We start from the raw sequence: 16,623 nt of genomic DNA on the forward strand, positions 1-16,623 counted from the left end.
GTCTGCACAGTGAGTGTGGCTGCTATGGTTTCCACCCCCATGCTGAGTCCTGAGGTTGTGTGTGTGGGTCATGAAAGAGTCAGCAGAGAGCACAGGTCAGTAATTGACTACAGAGGTACAGGTACTTGATTGCTTACAAAGATGGTTTTCTATAGCCCATGTGCGTAAGCCGTGTGCATAAGATTAAGAGGAAGTCCAGTGTGAAGCACAAAAAGCCCAGTTGCCTTTAGCATGATTTAAAATGTGGCCAGATGTATAAAATTAATCAGACCACTTGAGGACAGAGTCTTCATGCTTCTGCTGTTTTTAAACCAAAGAAAGGGACTCACCATGTCACAGACCAGACTGACTTCGAACTTGTCTCCAGAGTGCTGAAGTTAAAGGTGTGTGCAAGCATGCCTGACTTTTTTCCCCTCTAATTCTTTTAAGGACTCAGGGAATCTGTGATACAGCTCCATGGAGCAGCATTTGCCTAACCTTGGGTTTGAGCTGCATCACCAGGATAAAAAGTAGTTAAAATTAATCTTGTGCTTTTCAATAGGATATACATATACACATATATATACATATACATACATATGTATATATATATATGTGTGTGTATGAATATATATATATTAAATGATAAACAGCTACAGAATTGTAAAATTCTCTTTCTCAATTATAGAATGACTTAAAATTTTAATTTTAGTTGATATGTTCACTAGTAGCCACAGAAACTACATGTCTAAATGAGAACCAAGATCAGAATGTTGGGAAATCTCTTCAGTCCTGGAGAATGAGCTTATTGGCCTTCAAATCTGAATCTGTGCATTAGTGTTGTTGTCTGAGTGCAAAAGAGAGTTTGCAGTAAAATTCTGCACTCTGTGAGGTGCCTACTGGGTATTCATGCAGGCCAGCATTTCAGCTTTTCTCCTAAGAGTAGGAGTATCTCCTTGGGTCTTTGTGAAGATGACACATTCATTGTCACCTAGTTTAGCGTCCGGGTTGCAGGAAGTACTGAGGCATTAAAGGCAGTACTGTGTCTTTAGGAGCAGGATAGTTCATGCAGGCTTATCCTACTTACTTCTGAAGCACTGAAGTGGGTGAGCCTTAAGAAGAGGCAACTATTTAACAAACAGCTCTGTCCTTAAGAAGGACTTGAGAACTTGCCCCTGCTAGGGTGAGAGGATGGATACCGTTTATAAGGGGCAAAGCAGCTCCTCCCAACTGCATGCTATGTGTGCCTCTCCATGCAACTCTGTGCCCTTCCTGTGGTGTTCTTCTCCGGCCTTGGTTCATTGATCTTTTCCTGATGGAAATCTCCAGAATAGACTAAATACCACAGTGCTAAGGAGCAGAACCTTTGGCCAGACCTCAGCAGGGAGCTTGAGGCATGGTTCCAGGACCTTCAGAGGGTTGTCTGTGGATTTACTGACAGGTCACTACAGTTGGGAACTTAGTGAGGCTGCAAATTTGTTTGTGAGTCCCACATAATTCTAGAACTAGCGCTTTCAGAGTAAGCTGTCATATCTTCTGTGTGGGGTTCTTTGGTTGAGGCAAGGGCATGCTTCTTCATTCAATAGCGTGCTAGTTTTGGAGGTTTTTGAACAAACCTAGAGCTGCTGCTGTGCTTGTGGCCCAGAGACCGCAAGGAATCAGCTAAGGAAGCTGATTTTTTACAAATAACTCATGTTATTTGATACTTCAGATATTTCTCAATAGCAGTTGTTTCCCACCAGATATTAAAAAATAAAACTCATCCAGAATGCTAATTTGAAAATTAGCCCACAGTTTCAGGGTGTAGGTCAGTGTTAGTGAACGGGCCTAGCATGTGCAAGGCTGTAGGTTCTACTCTCTCAGCACTGCAGAAACAGAACAGTCTGCTCTGAGGATTGTGTTTAAGGTTCATTTCTGTGGACTCCCCCTTTTTTGGGGATATGGGGTAGAGAGCAGTTTGGGCAGGGTTTCTCTGTGTAGCTCTGACTGTCCTGGAACTCACTCTATAGACCAGGCTAGCATCAAACTCACAGAGATCCACCTGCCTCTGCCTCCAGAGTGCTGGGATCAAAGGTGTGGACTCCCTTTGACTGGATAATTTTTGCATTAGTGTCAAAATTTTGAAGGCAGAATTATAGGGGTAAGCTGAGTTATGCTCCAGCCAGGTAAATGATAGCTGTTTATTAATATGTGCAAGTGGCCAATCACTACAGAATCCATTTTGTAAGCCTTAATGACTAACAAAAAACTGCCTTTATCTGTTACATGTTACAGCAGATTAAGGATTAAGGGGAAATTGGAAGGCAAATAGACCACTGTCAATCTGGAGTCTGGGGCCACTGAAATACTTTGATATCACATAGCTCATTAGTGTTGATTGTATAGGAGGGCCAGCACTCATGAGGATACCTCTCGAGGAGGTAACACTCCAGGGACAGGCTTGCTGACACTGTCTGATCTCTGTTTCTGTTACCTTAACTCCATATCTGAGCTTGAGGTGACAACACAAGCTCTGTTTTCCTTGTTACCCAAGACTTCCGGTTCCTCATCAGTGCAATGCCACAGAGGACTGGTTTGTTACAAATATAATCTTACCCTGCCCCCGCCCCATGAGAGACATAGTGGTTTGATACATGCCTGGATCTGTTGAAGGTATCAAAGGCCAAAGTGGACAGAAGAGCTGCTACTTAGAGAAGTGGACACCTGCAGCTTGCCCTACTTTGGAGCAACTATGCACTCCCTTCTGGAACTAGACCCGTCTAATCACTTGCCACTTCTGGAACTAGACCCATCTAATCACTTGCCACTTCTGGAACTAGACCCGTCTAATCACTTGCCACAACCCTGATTAGAAATGCCCATAATGAGTTCACTGCTCATTTGTCCTTCCTTTTCTCTTTCTTAGAAATAATTAGTCACTCAAAGACTAACTTATGGATGCTACCAAGACTTGATACCTAGCTGGATGTTCTGTCTCATTCTGTATGATCCTCCTGGCTGACCAGTGAAGGATTGGAAAGCATGGCCAAATGTTCTCTTTGGCCATCCTGAATTAGGCTCTATTGAAATAGATCAAAAATAGTTGTGAATATCAGGCTGAATTTTTCTTAATATTATACTGCTGGAGATTTCCTGTATGGTGCAACTAAAAATGTTTCTATGAGCCTTTCTATGTTTCTATGATGCTGCAGGCCTTTGTAGAGCTGTTTTCTTATGTATTTCCTTGCTAATAGTATTGCTTGCTCTGACTTTAGTTTGCCGCCTAATGCCTCTGTGTAAATATGTACGATGTCTTTCTTAAGAGTGGGAATGATATAGAAACGTGAACTATTTTGGACAGTATAAGGTGCTCATTACTTATCTGGAGTGCCAATTATTAAAGGTGTCAACTTGTAATCAAACCACTTTTTTCCATCATAATCAATGGTTAGATTGGCAGTTCTGTGTTAATTTGTAACCTGAAAACTCAGTTGGTCAGGGTACCTACGGGAGCAGTCAGTAAAAGAGGTAAATGAACTGAGTCATCTAGACTGTATTCTGTTATCTTAAGATTTAAATCAACTCAGGAGATTTCTTTGTGTTTTATATTGAAGGAGATTTGAAAAACAAGTACCAAATGCAAAGGTATCTTTTGAAATTATGAAGTTTAACTTTTAACAATATAGCATTTAGTAGAAAGCTTGTATCTTGTCTTAATTTCAGTCTATCCTCAGCAAATGTGACTGTTTTTAATTATCAGTTTTCATTTATAGATTAGAACTTCGTTTTAAAAGTAACATTGGGGGGGGGTAACCTTCACATAACTTTATAAATGAGCACCTTTCTTTTATTACTTAAGCAGCTAATTGTTGCCATTCTCCCCCTCTAGGCATTGTGTTACCCCCATTTAGGTTGTAGCCAGGAGGCTTTTCTTCACCTTGTTCTCTGTTTATACTTCCTAGTTCATATTTCACAGCAGCCCATTTACAGATGCCCCTCAGAAGTTGAACAGCTTCTATGGAGTCATCAGGGAAGTGGCTGTTTGTTCTTTCTCCTCAGGATTTTATTCACCAAACAAACATAGTAGTAGCCCTCGTCAACATCACACCTTTTCTAGGGCGCCAAGCTAATAAGAAAGAGTATGTCACTTAAGGAACAGTGGGGCTTGAACAGGGCATCTTGTTCCCTGTTAATCATAGTGACTGATTAGTCTAACATATGGAAGACTAAAAGGGTCGGTACCCTTACTTTGTCTGTTGGGATCACCAGAGAGCCTAGTTATCGGCTTAGCAATTGTGTAGAAGCTCATCCGTTGACTCTCCCTTGGAACACACTGGGACAACGCTGATACAGTACTGAGTAGGGATTTGGAGCAGGATGGGCGGTTGCTTCAGCGAAGAGTGACTGGGAGTTGGGTTGTGTGTTTTTCTTCAAAGACAGACATCCTTAGCCTATGTGTGCCTGCCTGAAATACTAAAGGAAATCTTTTGGTGTCTAATCTCTTTAGCAGGAGGAGCAATCTCAGAACTGCTGTGAAGACCGTGGAACCCTTGGTTCTTCTCACTTTGTCATCAGGTAGCCTTTGGACAGCATGGCCAATCATCTGAGATTGGCTTTAGTTGAAAACAAAGGCCTCTGCCTCCCACCCAGGAGGTGAAGGGGTGGATTTTGTGTTTGAATGAGGAAGTGAATTATGGAAGAAGAGCACACATGCGGCCCTGCCTTCCTTTCAAGCAGAAGTCCAACCAGGCTCTCAGGGACACGGATGCGAGAAGACGGCAGGAGGCGTGACCCACTTCAGCTTCACACCAGGTTGTGTTGCTGGTGAAGAATGCCCGTGTTTTGTTCACCTAACTGTTGAAGTCCCATCTTTGGACGTGTCATTTCCCATCTCCTGTTTGCCTTCCGTCCTCCATGCATGTCCTCGAGTGACTTGTTCTTTTCTGAAAATTTGCTACCAGCACCTAGGAAAACTGATGCATCTTCTGTTTCTTTCATTCATAACTTTCCCCTCCCAGATGCTTCCTGTAGCTCCATATTGTGTATAAAGGTTGGGCAGAGAAGCAAGTGCTCGAAAGATTTCCAACTGGCAGGAAAGGAAGGAAGAACGAAGGCCCCTATCACGCTGTCTTACCTTGCCCTTTGCTCAGGAGACTGGGCTCTAGAGAATCAGGGGTTCCCTTGCATTGCATGTTTTCCAGTATTAGATCTGTTTGAATAATCATGGCTTTTGGATATGATTAGTAGTTTTATCCATCTCCAGCTAAGAATCATCAGTAGTTTGTGTATCACTTTACCTGTGTTGACTTCCAGAGTTAGAAACAAAGCAAGGTGTGTTTCTCCACGAGGTTCTTTTTTATGGGTGTGGGACACTATGCAAGGACTGACATGAGACCCCCCCCCCTCCCAAAATCAAAGCAACAGCAGCCCACTTCAAATCAAAGATGAGGTTCGTTCCTTAAATCCTTGCCTGTGGAGAACCTGTCCCCAGCAGCCATAGTTTGTCCTTTCCTGGAGCCACGCCCCTTTACTGTCTTCACTCACTTCCTTTCTGTGAAAGGTTGCTTAGCTCTTACCCTTCTCTTTCTCACCTTGGCTCTCTCTGCATTTGCTGTTCTTTTAATAAAAATAGCAAATTGAATGGATTTGTACAATAAGTGTTTGAAATTTTCTGAAAATCCAAAGTCAGGAAGCCAAGCGAGGTTAACCAAGAAGGGTTAGTGACGCCTCTGGCAATAGCTTTGGCTTGCCCTGGGCCATACTCTGTCAGCACTGAAAGGAGGTTTAAATACTATGCTAATTGTGAAATCTCTTATCAGTTGGTGGAGGCTCCTTCAGACAGCCAAACCCGTTGATTACATTGTACTGTGGGATAGAGGTGACAGGGACACGCAGGAAGTTTCTAGTACTGTTGCTCCTGTGCTGCTTTCTCAAGTGTGAGTGAGACTAATGGTTGTGATTGGTAAGTGGCTCATGGGATGTTTTTATTTGTAGACATTACCTCCATGTCATGTCTCTGTACAGTACACTGCAGTGGTGTGCAAGCTGATACAGGGGTTTCTGCCTTCCCTGTGTGAAGTGGCTTGATTTCCCTCCATCTGGATGCTAATGCTGTGTCCATTTCCATTAACGAGCTACTGAGTAAATCAGCTCAAACCCTGCCAGATTGTCTCTGGCAGCAGTTCCTAATAATTATTTATGCTTTTGGAATCTTTTTGTTGGCTTCTAGAACCTTCCATCCACTCTCAGCTTGGGTTTTTGATTTGTGTAATATATGTATATTCTTTTTCCTTGCTGTCATCCTCCCTGCCTCTCCGTTTTGTTTCTTACAATGTTCTGTAGTTTTGTACAAGATGAGACTTAGCCTTGGGTACTTCTTGCTAAAGCTTTAATGCTTTGTAAATAAAATTGGATGTTTATTAAACCACAAGTATACATGCTTGTTTGTAACCACTGCCTGCTTCTGGAATTCAGCAGCCATCTTTGTGTTTGTACAGTAGAAAATATGTGTGGATTTTAGATCTTTCTCTGTGGTCATTTGGATCTGGAAAGGTCAGGCAGTTTGGAGTCCTTCCGTTGTCCAAACTAGAAATAAATGATTTGAGCCAAAAGCTGATGTTAATGAAAATAGTCACATAGGGATTTCTTATAAGCTTTGAAGAGGCCACAGTGGTAGGCATTCAGGGAGGTTACAGTAGTGCACCTAGAGGTTCTAGCCTTCCAAGGATCTTTGTTAGTCTAAATGTAATTAATATTCTTCCTTGTTAATCCTGTTCTCTGATGAAGTAATTTTAACATCAATACAGAATAGTCATCATCTCATAAAGAATAAGATATCTCAGAGGCTCAAGTAGTATGGTTTCAAAGGTTACCAAATCTGTCTGCTTGCTACTCTGTTCTGCCACTAAGAACCCATCTTTAGCATCATAGCTGTTTCATAGCAACCTTCATTGATGCGAACAATGAGCTCCTCTGTGCCTCGGGGGTAAATAGAGCCGACCAGAGTCAGGCAGCACCAGTCTGCCTCACACTAGGCAGGTCCTGATTCACTTATAACAGGACGAGCTGCCTAGTTCTTGTGCTCAAAGGAGCACTCACTTGCTCCTTTGGAAGGGTGTGTTGGACTAAGTCTCTAACCTGGGCTGGTCTCACACGTGTGTATAGCTGAAGCTGACATGGAACTTGTGATCTTCGTGAGTGCTGGGAGAAGGGCTGTGCAAACTCCCAGTTTGTGTGGTGGTAGGGATCAAATCCGAGCTTCATGCAGGTGCAGAAAGCGTGCTGCCACACTCCACTAAAGCTTTTTCTTTTCAGGAGACAGGTCTTAGAGTTAGCCCGTTTAGCCCAGGCTAGCCTTGAATTTGCCAGCAGTCCTGCCTCTTTCAGGCTGCTGTCACCATACCTTGCTTTCCATTTCTTTGAAAGTCTGTACAGTGAAGGTAGTTAAAACTGTGAATGGGGCTTTCAGGTGCAGTGTTCAAAGGGACCTACCTGAAATGGACAAGAGGGAGTCACGTGACTCCAGTCCAGAGTTGTCTGGTTTTTTTTTCAAGACGGTTTCTTGGTGTAACAGCGCTGGTTGTCCTGGAACTCGATCTGTGGACCAGGCTGGCCTTGAATTCACAGAGATCCACCTGCCTCTGTCTCCTGAGTTCTGGGATCAAAGGTATGCGCCACCAGGCCCAGCCAAAGTTATCTTTCTAATAGAGGTAGTTTAGGAATATTCACAGTAAATTATTCAAGATATTCAAATTAACATCCTAGCCCAACCTTGCCTCACCCCTTTTGTAAGATGGGTTTTGTATTTGATCAGATTTAGTATGGGACTTTGAAACTCTCCCACAGTTTGGAAGGGAGGGAAAGAGTTAGCTTATACACCTGGGTAACATGGAAATTCACTTCAGCTTCTCAGGTCTTTTCCTTTTTTTCCTTCTAAAGCCTGTGGGTTTAAGTTCATTAGGAAGTGACAAGAATTGTGCCCTGGAAGACGCCCCTGGCAGGCTTAAGCAAGCAAGCTTAAAGAGTCAAGCGACAATACTGTAAAAAGTCTTCCTGCCTGTGGCCTTACCTAAGAATATGGACCCCGCTTCTGTGCACATCTGTGCATGCGTCTGTTTTGCTGACAGCTGTACATTATAATCTCTCAATGCTCAGGGCTAATCCAAGCTGGAGGCTCTGTTGTGGTACAATAGAACATTCATCTGGAATGCCTGCTAGTAAAATACTCACTGAGTCATGAAGACTGGGGCCATCGTTTTTATCCTTAGGAGTCTGTTATCAATAACCTACCTGCCTTTGGTGTTGATGACACTGGACATCCCTGAGGAGCTACAAAAGGCCGTGGGGAGAGTCATTGTCAATGCCACAGCATGCAGTGTAACATGTGGCCTTGGCTACAAGGAAGAGACAGAGTGCGAGGTGGGTCCCGATGGAGTGAGGAGAAACTGCACGTTCCAGCGTTTGGAGTGTGTGACCAACTGGATCTGTGGGATGCTCCATTTCACTGTCGTCCATGGGAAGACGTTTGAGCTGAACTGTCTCAGCTCTGACATCCTGGAGAAAGGGCAGGAAGCCTTCCGCTTCACCTGGAAGCTTGCCCGGGGCATCATCTCTACTAACGACGAGCTTTTCAGACCCTTCCGAGCCAATTCCCCCTTTATAGGATTTAAACCAGCCCATGAGTATAACGCTGGGACGTATCGATGTGACGTGCAGCTGCTAAAAAACTTGAAATTTGTCAAGAGGCTTTATTTTGGACTGAGGGTCCTTCCTCCAAAGTTGGTAAACCTAAATTTCCAACAGTCCCTTACTGAGGATCAGAAGTTGATAGACAAGGGCTGGGAAGTCAATCTGGACAATGGGTCTAAGCCTCACCTCCCCGTGTGGCAAAGGAAAGTGACATCAGCCTTGGGCATAGGAATTGTGACTGGAGTGGTTGGCGGCGTGTTGGTGAGCGTTGCTGTCTTCAGGGCCCTGGGAGGGACTGATGGCAGTGGGGACCGTACCCGCTTATGATGCAAGTCTTCCTCCCAGGAGGCTGGCTACCCAGGAAGCTAAGCTAGATTGTATGTGAGTATCCTGTGCCTCTGATGGTGAAGTGGCAAGAGGGGCTCTCAGCCAGAGCTGGCTAGGAGGCTGGGAAGATAAGATGTAATCTCAGTAGTTCAGGGCAGCATCCACCATTGTATTCAGGTTTCCCTGGTCCTAGATGCTCAGGAGACCCACTGCAGGCTTAGGCTCTGTCCCTAGAGAGAGTTCTGTCTTGCAAGCTTGTTTTTGTGCCACACTTCCCAGTGTGTGTGCCCCGCTCACCTCCACTCCACCTCTCTGAACAGTGTATAGACCAGAATGTACTAATCGCAGCCTTTTATGTTGGGACTTTTTTTAATTTATTTATTTATTTTTTGTTCAATAAAAATAATTCACAGGAACTTTATGGCAGCCTAAACCTTTGTTGTTTTATGTAAAGTTTCTCTCCTGTAGAAATTGGCCCATAGTTGTCCTGGCTCTCCTTTTCCTTAGGTTTTCTAGAACATGCATTGGCCAGATTGCTTTCTATGGCTCTGTGGGAAGGGTTATTAGCAGTGACGTCTGAGTCAGCAGATAGACAGCCTTAAATGTTAATAGCTTCTCTGCCCTCCCCGTCCTCCCTAGGTAGCCCCCTGAGTTCAGTATTGAATGTCCTGGCAAAACACTGGCTCCTGGTCACTGCAGTCTTCCCTGTGCTCCTCTGTTTTGCATTATCTGTTCCTGGGGTTTCTGTTCCTGGAAAGGTCAAGTGTACTGGTTTCTTACAGCCGCTGAAGTCCCCAAAGGAGGACCGCTGCCTTCATTTCTCTTGAGGAAATCCAGTCTTAAGCCCCTCAGGCGTCATTCATGGGGAGTCTGAGGTAATTGGCTTATGGAACCCATGGGGAAAAGGCTCCTGGGCACCAGCTAAAAGCAGGAGACCATTCCTCCTTCCTTCTCTGTAGCTGCAGGAGTGCCAGGATCCAGAGCCCCCACCACCACCACCATCACGCTCCTCTTCCTTAGCTGTGCCAGAATCGTCTGGATGGCTTTGAAACCTAACCATTTCTGAGCCCCAACTCAGAAATGCTAATTCAGTGCAAGTCAGAACCAAAGGATGACTAGCGTTTGCTTGTTAAAAGGTTTGGAGACCCCCCACACACACACAGATTAGTTTCTGTTGCTGTGATAAAACATGAGAAAAGCAACCTAGGAAGCTTATTTTATTGGGGTTACGGTTCTAGGGGACAGGGTCTGTGATGGCAGAGGTCGCTGGTGGCAGAGGGCTGAAGCACCAGCTGAGAGCTCATTTCTCAAGTCAAAAGCATGAGGCAGAGGGAGATAAATGGCAGAGTCCACCCAGTGGCATAACTTCCTCCAGCAAGGTCTCAGCTATCCTACCCAAACCACCACCAAACTAGGAACCAAATACTCAAATGCTGGAGATCTCATTCATACCACCACCCACCCAGACTCAACATCCAGATCATCACAAGAGTGCTTCTAGATGTATACTGATTTTGTGGAATCATTAGATAACTAGGCACAAACTCTGTGTGTATGTGTGTGTGTGTGTACGTGTGTATGTGTGTACGTGTGTACACGTGTATGTGGATGCATGGGTGTGGAGGTCAGGGGCCTGAGGTCAACCTGGGTGGTGGTTCCTCAGGTGGCTTCCACTGGGGAAGGGGGCGGTGTAGTTTGCGTGTTTGAGACAGGGTCTTTTGCTGGGACATAGGACTCACAGATAGAGATAGGCTGGCTGGCCAGTGAGCCCTAGGAATCCACCTGTCTCTGCCTCTCCAGTGCCAGGATTACAAATGTATATCTCCATGCCCAGCTTTCTGTGTCCAGCTGAGCTTTCTCCTGCATAGCCGTGTGCCTGTATCACACCCAAGAAAACCAGCAGCTGCCAGTCTTACATCCAACTTCTGTTCAGGTTTCCACTTTTAAAACCCCTAAAGTTTTTTAGCATAATCTTAATCCAGTATCAAAGATCCATGTGCTCCATTCGGTGTTTTTCTCTTTGGTCTCTTAGCAAGTCCTTCATGTTTCTCATGATATCGGTGCACTGAAGAATCAGGCTTGTCCATTGTCTCAGATACTGTCCCTCAACCTGGACTTTGCCATGAGAAATGGCTGTTCAGTACTGAAAAGAGCCCTACATAGATGCATACTTAGTGTGTCACACCAGGAGGTTGAGGTGTTATCCTTGCCTGTCACAGCCTCATCTTTGACACAGATGTCTGGGGGTGACCCAGGGAGATCCCCTGAGGTAAGCTGTTTTGTAAACCGAAGTGCTGGGGTTTGGGGCCTATTATGTGATTCGGTCCTAGGCAGTCGGGTTAGCTCATTGTAAAGGGATCTGTGATGGATTCTGTCTGTATGGAAGGAGCTTGGTAACATACCGCTGTAGGCTCCTGTTTCACATTCTGTAGATGGAAACCACCTAGGACAACCACTTAACACTTTGCCAACATTCTCTTGCAGACCAATAGTCAAGCCGAAGGTGGATCGATCTTGTTCATAGCTGCCTCTCTGTGCCTTGGGCTTCTGAATTTTGACTCCGCTCAATTGCTTCAAATCCTGAGTCAAAAGCAATTGAGCAAAGAGGACAAAGACCTTCAGATGGGCTTTGTAAAGACAACAGCATAGTTCTGTCTGGTCGAGGTGGCATATTCCTGTAATCGCAGCTATTCGGAGACTGAGGCAGTCTAGTCTACATAGTGAGCTCATGGCCAGCCAGGACCACTTGGCAAGATCCTGCTTAGCATCTGCGTGGCTGGGGTACAGCAGCAAGCCCCCCTCAATTCAGTTCCCTGAGTCTTGTGTATATAACTGCCCTGGGAAAGTAAAAGCTGACTAAAGACTAAAGTCTGTGTGGTCTACTTGCCATGCTGGAAGGGCTCTGGTCAGAAAAACTAAGCATTGAATAGAGAGGCCTCCATTTACCTTCCTTTCCTCCCAAAACAAAACAAAAACAAAAACAAACACACACACACACACACAAACAAAAACCTGAGACACAACGTGGGTCCCACCTACTTGACACTGAAAAACCAAACTGGGGCTGCCTGCATGTATCCCTGTGTGTGCTTACCTGGAATAGCAGTCAGATGTACCCAGTGGAGTGTGTCAAGGGTAGAAATTGACTAGGAGTTCCACCACTTTGTGCCACCCTGATTGAACAACAGAGGTGATAGTCACCTCCTTACCAGTTGGGGACATTAATCTCTTCATGGGGAAGGAGGGGAGACTCTCCTTAGGGACCAGGGAGTCAACATTTCAAGTGTATTGAAATCAGAGGAACTGGAAGTAGTCCACCCCTCAACTCACCCCACTCCAGCATGCTGACCACCATTAGGTGAAACCTGCTCAGGATGTCAGCAGTGCTCAGCCTCATCTGCCTGCAGGTCTCCCAGCCTGGCTTTTCCCTCTAGTTGGAGGAAGCTGTATGGGCTGTGTGCACAGCTTCCTCAAGGTTGGCCGTGGGAGGGGTGGATGTACTGGCTGAACAACAGGCCCAGGAGGCAGGCAGGCTTTAATGAGGTGAGAAGTGCAGCTGCTTCCAGCCGCCTAGGCGGGTTCAGAAAACATCTTTATTTAAGAACTGCTTGCTACCAGAGTCAATAAATAACTACTACAAGAGCGAACAGTGGGCTGGGGTGGAGGAGCTGCATTTAAACAAGAACGGTCATCAGTGGTCCAGTGAAGCCCTGAGCTCAGAGCTATGTGGGCTCTGAAACCGGCCAAGTTGGAGGTATCTGGTGCCAAGGCAGGTTGTGTTCCCTCTAAAGAAACTTAAGGGCCCTAGGCCTCTGAGGCTACCTGGGGCTCTGAACAGAGCTTTTTGATCCTTTTCTTCCTCTTCCCTCCTCCTCTTCCCTCCTCCTCCTCCTCCTCCTCCCTCCTCCTCCTCTCTTGTTTTCTTTAATGCCCTGATTTCCCAAAGCCTGGGACCACATATACAGGTTCAAGAGGCACACTCCAGACTCCCTGGCAAGGTATAGTCTCAGCTAGCGAGAGCGAACACCACACTGGAACTCATAACAGGTGTGAGGATACTGCTGTCCCCCTGGCATGCAGGAGCCCTATTGGCTATTGGACAACTAGAAGAAGAAAAGGTGCCTCTGTTGCAGGGAAAGGCGTGAGGGAAGGATAGCTTGGCTAGCCACGCTGAGCTCTTGGCTAGAGTACAGGCTAGGATGCGCTGGGGAAGGCACGACTTTGTAAGGACTGTTCTGGGGGTCATTCCCACTGATGGCTTTTAAAATAAGCTGCAGATGGTACCTCTACGGCTTCCCTGTACTAGGCATTTGGATTCTAAGATCTCAGCTCTGGAAGGACTCAGCACCTCCTACCCCTCAAGTCAGGACTTTGCCCAACCAAGATTGGAAAGAACACCGGAAACACCTCAAAGGTTACCCAAAAGAAGTCCCTTCCTTATTCTCGAAGGCTTCCCTGACCTTGGCTTCATTCTCTCCTGTTCACGGTCGGGCTTCTCATCCCTGCCCCATTGCCTCCCGACTTCCCCACTGTCTGGGTCACCTGCTGCCCTGGATGGCAGAGCCACTCATTTGTACCATCAGATGGCAATGAGCAGTGTGGATGGAACAGAGGGCACCTCCCAGCCCCTGAAGAGGTATTTATAGGCAGCTTCACCCTTAGCCCTCGGGCCATTTCCTGCCTGTTAAGCCTAGACAGAACCCCTGGTTGTGGCTGTCCCTTTCACTTCTATCAAGAATGGATGGAATCTCTTAACAGTCAGGACCATAGCAGGGGCCAGTCCAAAAGCTTCCCCAGCCTGTACAGAAGTCAAGAGGACCCTTGGCAGGGGAGGGAATCTGAGAAGCCATTTGATCTAGCCCTCCTTCCCAAGCCAGTTAAGGTCCAAGTTTCCTCAGCAAGAGGCTTTTTTTTTTTTTTTTCTATTTACAAGCTCATGTTGTCGAGTCACCTGTGGCCTCCTTACACCTTAGCTAACACTTGGAGCTCCAAAGCTGCTGGCACAGCCTCACCTCCCCACAACAAATGCTACCTGCACAGGGCTAAGGTTTTCCTCTTCTCCGGTCTCCCAGCAGCTTGCCTGCTTTTCATGGACCTTGTTAGAAGAAAAGCTTAGGGGCTGCAGCCTCCCACTTCCCTGACCAGGTTCACTTATCCTTCCCAGACACTAGATACCCATTTCTTTAGCACCCCCTCCCCTCACCGAAACCCAAGGCAGTGAGAAATAGGGAAACCTTGGAAGGTTTCAGGTGCCCCTTTCTAGGGCTAGCTAGGGTTTTCCAGGGCTAGGCCCGAGCCAAATCCCAGCCAGCATAGGATGGGGAGGGATGCTGGACCAGCTCTGGGGTTCACATGAGGGAGAATGATCACATGGCTGAGCCCCTAGCACCCTTGTAGGTGAGGTGCTGGGAGCAGAAGAGGGAGGGTTTAATCAGCTCTAAGGAAGCTAGGGGAAGGTTTGGAGGTGGTAGGGGGAAAGAGGGGAAGGTTTGGAGGTGGTAGGGGGAAAGGTACGTGAGTGTGTGGACATCTTTAAAAAATTGTAGTGGGTAAATACTAACATAAACCCGCCCAGGAAAACAGAGCAGGGCTTAAAGTTTTAAAAACCCATAACAAAATAGAGCTCTAACTGTAAACTACAGAAACGGCTCAAGGAACAGCCGGACAAGCGCCTCTCGAAACGCCTGCTCTGCTGCTCCCACGGGCCCAGGGCGTGGACACTGGCGACTTCTGGTCGGGCTGCACAGGGTCCTGGTCTAGAGAACTCTGTCCTCGCTTTGACCTCTTTTCTTGAAATGAAAAGAGAGAGCCTGAGAGGCTTCCAGCCAGCTCTGCCTGCTGAGTTCCCAGCAGAAGCCAGCCTCAGGCCGCTGACTCCTAGAATCTGCCTGTGCCTTGGACCGAGCGCGTCCATGTTGATCTTCTCAGCACTCTGATTCTCTTGAAGCAGAGGGCTCATCCTGGAGACCAGGTGGTGACTGCCCAGCATCACACCTCTCTCCTCCACAGAGCCTCCCACAGGTGTGGAGGAGACTCTGGCCTTGTCACTTACAGACCATGTGACCCTAAGAAGTCCCTAACCCTTTCTGGACCTCCATTTTCGAGACAGGATTTCTCTGTATAGCCCTGGCTGTCCTGGAACTCACTTTGTAGACCAGGCTGGCCTCGAACTCAGAAATCCGCCTGCCTCTGTCTCCCAAGTGCTGGGATTAAAGGTGTGCGCCACCACTGCCCGGCATCATTTCCTCATCTGTTAAGGGCAAGGTATGGATAAGTCAAGCTATAAGGCTTCTTCAGCTCCTGTAGTCTGGTCTGTCACTGGTAATGTACCCAGAGCTCAAGGCAGGCTGCCTTCACCTCCACCACCTTATTAACTCTTTACTTCTGGGGACCCAAGAGAGTCCAGGCAGTTTGGGGAACATGTGTGGCCAGGTGATGGAGGGTATTCCTGGAAGCAGGCAGGACCACATTGATTCTGGCCCTTCTCAGATGCCTCTCCATCCCAGGAAAAAGAATGGATGCTGTGTTGAGAGCTGGTTTCCAGGGCCTGCAGTTATGGGAGGAGGAGGCAGGCACAAGTCTGCAGCAGAGCTGAAGGGAAGGGCACGGCATTCAGATGGGCGTCGCCTGCCCCTACCCTGGAGGGTCCACGAAGGGAGCATCCCGATGAGGCAAGGCAACTCCTCGAGACAAGCCCTTTAGTCACATAGCCACCTCAAGTGGCCCTGTCACTCCACCATTCCATCTGGAGGATGGCAGGGATGGCAGTGCTGGCTGAGAGGGCAGTGCCACCGGGGTGGTGAATGGGCCTTAGTCTGGTGCCCCTTTCCATCAGGTGGTGTAGCCTCTCAACCCTTTAGAGCTCTGATCCCCAGTAACCCAGGGCCTTGTTCTTGGCTACTGAGTAAGCAGGACTGCCGGGGAGCCACGGAAGACCACGTGGGGACTAACTGTGGTGCTTCTCCAGCAAGGACTAGGAGAGGTCCCTCTGCTTCATAGAGGGAAATTGATAGCCCACTGCTGCCCATGTTCCTGCTGGGCCTGGGACTCTCATCCCAGAGAGATGAGAGATGGCAGTGCCCACTTGTAGCCCCAGAGGGCCGTCCACTTGATCTGAAGATGTATATCAAACACCTTCTATCCAAAGGCTTGTTCCTTCTGTCCAGGACCCCAGAGGGTCCAGGCATTAGGTCTAGTATTATCATGGAAGTCACTGCCCAGTGCCTCTTGATTTAAAGAGAAATTCCTTGCCTGGTTCTATCCTGTGGCAGAATAGAAATATCCTACCTCCTACGTAAAGGGTACTGTTGGGAGTAGGTATCTAAGCCAGCCACTCTCAGGCAGTGTTGAACCACCTTGGCGTTGGAGGGGGGCTGTGGCCAGCCGCTGTGTCTGTTAGGGTGGGTGTCCAGCTTGGGTGTGGTGGGCAGCGTTGAGATCAGAGCCTCTGGCAGCCGGCGAGCATCAGTACAACCATGCAGGAGAACACAGGGCCAGGATGTGCAGGGCGGACAGCTGCGCTCTCTACCATCATGCTGGTGCCTGAAACCAGCCAGCAGCAGAAACTGGGTGGCTGAGTGAGCCTCCCAGCCCTGCCCTTACAAAAGAACCCGGAAGCCTCTGGAGAAAAGTCACACGGAGGCCTTAAGA

General features: G+C 47.2%; 3 protein-coding genes across 7 annotated transcripts in view; 2 read left to right on the forward strand and 1 right to left on the reverse strand.

Moving 5' to 3' along the window:
- The window catches only part of Rbbp5 (RB binding protein 5, histone lysine methyltransferase complex subunit), a 29,251-nt gene extending 23,648 nt beyond the window's left edge, over window positions 1–5,603 (forward strand). For 4 of the 5 annotated variants that reach the window (XM_021167338.2, XM_021167346.3, XM_029477835.2 and 1 more), the window contains exon 14: window positions 4,466–5,603. In XM_021167338.2, the coding sequence (XP_021022997.1) occupies window positions 4,466–4,494 (29 nt within the window). In that variant the 3' untranslated portion in view covers window positions 4,495–5,603. The other variant, XM_085840995.1, reaches the window with a different exon arrangement.
- Window positions 5,604–6,654: 1,051 nt separating this feature from the next.
- On the forward strand, window positions 6,655–9,963 carry Tmem81 (transmembrane protein 81). The gene is made up of 2 exons (XM_029477839.2): window positions 6,655–9,027; window positions 9,756–9,963. Exon 1 carries the CDS (start codon window positions 8,194–8,196, stop codon window positions 8,971–8,973), a length of 780 nt encoding a protein of 259 aa, XP_029333699.1. The 5' UTR covers window positions 6,655–8,193; the 3' UTR covers window positions 8,974–9,027; window positions 9,756–9,963.
- Window positions 9,964–12,865: 2,902 nt separating this feature from the next.
- The window catches only part of Cntn2 (contactin 2), a 31,441-nt gene continuing 27,683 nt past the window's right edge, over window positions 12,866–16,623 (reverse strand). Inside the window, exon 23 of the mRNA XM_021171196.3 lies at window positions 12,866–16,515. Coding sequence (XP_021026855.1) covers window positions 16,412–16,515 — 104 coding nt within the window. The 3' untranslated portion in view covers window positions 12,866–16,411. The remainder of the gene's footprint in view (window positions 16,516–16,623) is intronic.

This window comes from Mus caroli, unplaced genomic scaffold (assembly GCF_978045245.1).
Source record: "Mus caroli unplaced genomic scaffold, Mus_caroli_1 scaffold_1, whole genome shotgun sequence".
NCBI lineage: Eukaryota > Metazoa > Chordata > Mammalia > Rodentia > Muridae > Mus > Mus caroli.

Excerpts from the sequence above, each read along its gene's own strand:
- Tmem81 (XM_029477839.2), top strand. The coding sequence starts at position 8,194 with ATGAAGACTGGGGCCATCGTTTTTATCCTTAGGAGTCTGTTATCAATA.